Source organism: Octopus bimaculoides, chromosome 1 (genome assembly GCF_046866305.1).
Source record: "Octopus bimaculoides isolate indiv1 chromosome 1, ASM4686630v1, whole genome shotgun sequence".
NCBI lineage: Eukaryota > Metazoa > Mollusca > Cephalopoda > Octopoda > Octopodidae > Octopus > Octopus bimaculoides.
In genome coordinates this window covers 139,731,230-139,737,229 of record NC_142928.1, presented here as the reverse complement: position 1 = coordinate 139,737,229, position 6,000 = coordinate 139,731,230, and the positions used below count along the sequence as shown (strand labels likewise).

Below are 6,000 nucleotides of genomic sequence, written 5' to 3'. Positions count from 1 at the left end.
GATACTAGCAGAGATACTTGGCATTATTTGGGATTTAAATGGCATAGTTTGTATATATATATATATATATATATATATATATATATATATATATATATATTACACTTACGTTGAAACAAGTAATATGGCCAAGTGCAGCATTGACGACGAAACATTTGTGGAGTAAATAATGGGCGAATTTGACTAAGCGACATGTCATGCCTCCGTTTATAGTATCCCGGGCCCTAACTTGTCATGGTAAATTGGGGGTGGAGGTATGTGATTTTTGAACGCACCGAAAAGCTGTCAGTTGATATACTCTCCTTTGCAGTAGCTAGTGCTGCGTCTAACACGACCCATCGTCTGAAGTTTTGTCTAGAATTTTCAACTCTGATATGCATCTAACATCAATACAACAACAGCAACTATATACTGGATTATAATACTGGAGCAATACATGTGCTTCAAGAGGACACTGCTTGGATGATATATATGAATAGATATGAAATATATTCATATATATTTTTCACACACACACACACACACACACATGCATTATTACATACATACACTTATACATACATAAATATATGCACACATACATACATACATACATACATACATACATACATACATACATACATACATACATACATACATATGAGGCATGAGGAGCTTCCGCCTATTTCTGACTAACATTCCAACCACAACGTCAACCCAAGACTGCAATAAGGAACATCCACAGAGGTACAATAAAACTGATAGAATAGCATCCACATAGTATATATATGTAGATAGAATATTATCAATATATATATATTATGAGTAAACCACGAAAATATTCACTAAAAATTCGATACCGGCAGATATGTCCGATAATTTTCTTTTTCTTATGTGTAGCTAGATATAAGAAGAAATACATACGCGCTTTTCAAAACATACCTACTTGATGTTGTACAGGAAGTTTTATTAAGTATTATAAAAACGCGAGCTACAAAAATGCGCATGCGTCTGCTTGCAGGTGCATGAACGGAAGTATAAATGAATAATGTGAAAAATAGAGAAGGCTCTTGAATAAATTTAAGTGTATCACTTCAGATTTTTATAATAGAGATTTGTCATCAGATTCAAAGACAAGAAAACGCACCCATAGTACTTAGGCTTGTGGTGTTCTTGTTTTGCTACTTGCTAATATGGCAACACAAATGCAAAATATATACTGCACGAAGTTCTTTATATTGAGTATATATGGTTGGATATTAGTTGCAAGTCTTTCAGGTTGGTTAACTCTTGCTGTTATCATTTTTCTTATTGTTGTTGTTGTTGTTGTTGTTGTTGTTGTTGTTGTTGTTGTTGTTCTTCTTCTTCTTCTTCTTCTTCTTCTTCTTCTTCTTCTTCTTCTTCTTCTTCTTCTTCTTCTTCTTCTTCTTCTTGTACCCTGCTTCATATCACATATCACATTGTATTGTATAGTCTGGTAAACGTCTGCGATTCATTTGCAAACACGTTGTGGTTAATAACAAAATCATCATCATGATCATCATCATCACCATCATCATTTTTATTATTATTATTATTATTATTATTATTATTATTATTATTATTCCGTAGTCTTATTTTTATAGCGTGCTTTCACTTCACTACCGAGCGCAGCTCTGTGTGCCTTGGGTACGTGCTGTGGGTTGCTGTGATGCTCTTATGGTTACTGTATTGAAAGTGTTTTGCGTAGGATGTGTGCAGTGCCCAGTAGTGCAATTTTCTGTATGTTATATATATTTGTAAGTCCTGGTGTTCTGTATTTGTCTGAATATTTTTATTATTATTATTATTATTATTATTATTATTATTATTATTATTGACTAGCCCTTACCACCAGATTTTCAGGCCTTGTGGCCGGACGAAATACTTAGTGGCATTTCGTCCATATCTAAGTTCTGAGTTCAAAGTTCGCCGAGGTCGACTTGGCTTTTCACCCTTTAAGATCGATAAAATAAGTACCAGTTGAGCACGGGGGGGGGGGGGGCAATGCAATAGACTTAGCCCCCAACCCCGAGATACACTTTACCTTTTATCCTCTCGGAGTCGATAAAATAAAATACCTGTCAAGTATTAGGATCTATTTAATCAACTATTCTTCCCCCTTCAAAAATTGTGTAAAATTTGAAAATGTTATTATTTATTTTACAAATACCATCGATTTTAACATTCCTCCAATGTTTCTTTTATCGAATAAGTGCTGATATCACTTAAGTAATCAACAATCACTTCCAACAACCCGGTGACTTTGCGTTAAATTTGAAATAAGATTATTACTATTGTGGATAATATGGTACGTATTTTCTTAACTGTTTGATGGTAGATTTAATATGTCACCCGGCTAAACACGACCACTCAGTCCATGTTGCCTTTAACATCCTGTTTTAAACACTGAGGGGGGCAAGGTATCACATATTGTGGTTTTCTTCGTCTCTTTTCCCACTTGAAACGGTCATGAGTGTTTTCGTGTTTTCCATCCGTCATCTAACTAGGTATGGCTGTGTGACAAGAAGTATACTTCCCAAACACACATAGTTCCAGAATGACAAAAGCCTTTTGAGTGTATGAGTCGACTTGATAGAGGGAAACCGAAAGAAAACACCATAAACACGCGCGCGCGCGCGCGCGCACACACACACACACACACACACACACACACACACACACAAGCCAGCTTGAAGGGTTTTAGTGAAACAAAATCTCCCCAGGAGTTATATTTTTAAAACCTGGTATATATTCTATCGCTAGGTTACGGGGACGTAAACACACCAACATCGATTGTCAAGCGGTGGTGGGGGGACAAACACACACACACACACACACACACACACACACACACACACACACACACACACACACACATATATATATATATATATATATATATATATATATATATATATATATATATATATATATATATATATATATATATATAACAGGATCTTTGCAGTTTTTTCTACTAAATCCACTCATAAGACTTTGGTCGGTCCGAGGTTATAGTTGAAAATACGTATCCAAAGTGCCATACAGTGGGACTGAACCTGGAATCATGTAGTTGTGAAGCAAACTTCTTACCACACAGCCTATTGTGTACATTTAAATTTTATAAAAAACGTTATCTTTGCCGCTCATTTAGACAATATAAAATTGTTGCTAGACTTATCTGAAAGGATCACACTGTTTTATGTACTTGACCAAAAAAACACACATATCATTTTATCGCAGATGTGAATGGGCAATTTTAGTTATTTATATAAGGTGCGGGCCGTGTTCCGGATTCAACAAATGTCATTTTGTAAAAAAGGAAAAGAAAGGAAAAATACAAAAGCTTTCGGATATCAGCTCATTATTGTCATTGAAGCTTGTAGCAAATTTCTCCTCGTCGTCATCGTCAGCTATAAATATATATATATATATCTGTGTGTGTGTGTGTGTGTGTGTGTGTGTGTGTGTGTGTGTGTGTGTGTGTGTGTATGTGTGTGTATGTGTGTGTGTGTGTGTGTGTGTGTGTGTGTGTGTGTGTGTGTGTGTATGTGTGTGTGTGTGTGTGTGTTTGTATGTGTGTGTGTGTTTAGATATTTTTCGATTTGTGTCTGTCCTTCTCCCCAGCCGTTCGACAACTGCTGTTGGTTTGCTTAACTTGGCGGTTCGGCAAAAAGAAACAATAAAATAAAAGTACCAGAAAGTACCAGACTCAAAAAAATAACTGCAGGAATCGATTTGTTTCTCTAAACCCTCGAAGTCGATGCCACAGCAATGTCGTTGTCCAGTGATTGAAAAAGATAAGATTTTTTTGTTGGTGTTGAAGTGATTTTTGCGATCAAATTTCGCAAGTGATGTTTCCTTTTTTTTTTTTTTTTTGCATGTTTGCTTTCCATGTCACTTAGGAGTTGTTTTGATATTTCTATACGAGTAGGTTCACTTTTCTTCGTAACCAACATTTTTGCTGTTTATATTCTATTAATGTAGTAATATTGGTTTCAAATTTTGGGGCAGGCCAGCAATTTCAGGGGTTAGTTATATCGACCCCAGTGCTCGGATCTAGTTAAACTGATTCACAAGATCAGTCCCCTTTAATGTTGCTCAGATTATTTTCAATTTTGGTGTATCGATGCAACACTGAATTTTGATGACGATCAACCAATTATCTTATTTCATAAATTAAAGAATCTGATGTCATTTGAGGCATTAACAGCTTGTTACCATGACAACCACACGCTGTGTTGTGTTTCACTCCACTCGCGTCTGTGCCCCACGTTGTTGTGTGTTGATTCATCACACCACGAGATTCATTACATCCGGCCCAGATTTTATTCTGGTCACCCACTTTGCAATCAAAATAATACATGTAGCACTTTTTAATCAATAGCGTGAAATGCCGTCTTTGTGACTCGAATGTTAAGTCACAGCAAATATAGCAAAAGTTGTTTGCGAAGTTTATACAGTTTCTTGGTATTATGAAGGTGAATGGAATATGTGAACTTAGTACACAACCGCACACCTACACTTCAAGCACAGTACTGACAAAGCACTGGTGACTCATCGACTCAGCGTTGACAAGCTTCAGAGACTCATTGACTCAGATAGCTGGATTTATGATTTCACTAGGTTAATTCTATTCATGAAAATTTAAATTAGGCGTGAAACAGATAAACTGTGGGTGATACAGATAATTTGACATCATTTTAAAATTCTGCATGCAAAAACATTTAAGATGCAGGTATTCTTTTCTTTGGGATAAATTCTTTGTTGACAAAAATACAAGCATGAAAACGTTACTCAGCTTTGTAGTTTGGGAGACAGAAGCCCCCTTTTCACACACACATATATATGAATGCATAAATGTGCATATAAACTTATATATGAATGCATACATCCACATGCACTTACATATTAATGATGTACACAAATACATGACAGATATATATAATACTGAAATACACATAAACACATGCAGACAAATATAACAAATTTTTAAAAAATAATAAAAACATACAAAGCACTATAGAAATCAATGAAGACACAAAAGAAACAGTAAGATGATACACGTTGATTTTATTAGGTATTACTGTTTATTTAGAAACCTACAATGAACGGGTCATTTCACAGACGCTAAACTATAAATTCCACAGGTGACACCGCTAAACGCAGAAAATTTCTGTCTCGCTATTGGCTAAAAATACACAGTTTTATCGATTTTTAAATCTCTGTAACTTTTCCTTCCAATTGTTTCTCCATAGCATCATGCCTTCATAGTAGTAAGATTGGAAAACTACATTAATATAACCGATTTTCAGATTTTTTTACTTACTCATAAAAAAAGCAGATTTTTTTGAATCAGTTTAACTAGATCTCAGTGCTCAACTGAAGTTTACTTTTATCGACTCATTTGAGATCAGAGCATAAAGACAAACGAAATGTCTGCCAACACTTCTAGCAGTTACCCCTCCCTCCTCCTTTTTTTTAAAAAAAAAGCCGGTAATATTGGTTTTAAATTTTGGCATAAAGCGAGAAATGCCGTGGTGTTGCTGAGGTGTAAGTTGATTACATCGATCCCAGTGCTGAAACGGTACTAATGTCATCGACCCCGAAAGGATGATAGGCAAACTCGACTTCGGCGGAATTTGAACTCAGGAACATTTCTCATGTACATTTATTCATTTCTGAAGTCCAGCCCATTATTTAGTCGGTGATATTTAATGGGTGCAAGTTTGTTTATTACAAGTCGAGAAGTGCCATAGAATCCGCCACAAACAACAACCTACTTCTTTTAAATTTTGATATCGGGCAATTCAATTAGGGTTGCTGTTTTTCCTGAATGAGTTGGGCAACTATGTTTTTTTAAAGGGTTTTTATCGAACAAATCGACCCCAGGACTTATTTTCTTAAAACCTTGTACTTATTCTATCGAGCTGTTTTCCAGACCTGCTAAGTAACAGGGAGGTAAACACACCAACACCGGTTATCAAGCGTTGGTGGAGG

At 35.6% G+C, this 6,000-nt stretch overlaps 1 protein-coding gene and 1 long non-coding RNA gene across 3 annotated transcripts in view; one reads left to right on the top strand and one right to left on the bottom strand.

The window, feature by feature from the left end:
* LOC128248882 (uncharacterized) overlaps positions 1-943 on the bottom strand; it is a 104,324-nt gene extending 103,381 nt beyond the window's left edge. Inside the window, exon 1 of the long non-coding RNA XR_008265015.2 lies at positions 904-943. This is a non-coding gene — a long non-coding RNA (uncharacterized LOC128248882). The remainder of the gene's footprint in view (positions 1-903) is intronic.
* Positions 944-1,070: 127 nt separating this feature from the next.
* The window catches only part of LOC106875684 (integrin beta-1), a 74,338-nt gene continuing 69,408 nt past the window's right edge, over positions 1,071-6,000 (top strand). For both annotated transcript variants that reach the window (XM_089359163.1, XM_089359158.1), the window contains exon 1: positions 1,071-1,257. Coding sequence is in view for 1 of the 2 variants with exons in the window: in XM_089359158.1 (XP_089215284.1) it covers positions 1,173-1,257 (85 nt within the window). In the remaining variant the exon portion in view is untranslated. The remainder of the gene's footprint in view (positions 1,258-6,000) is intronic.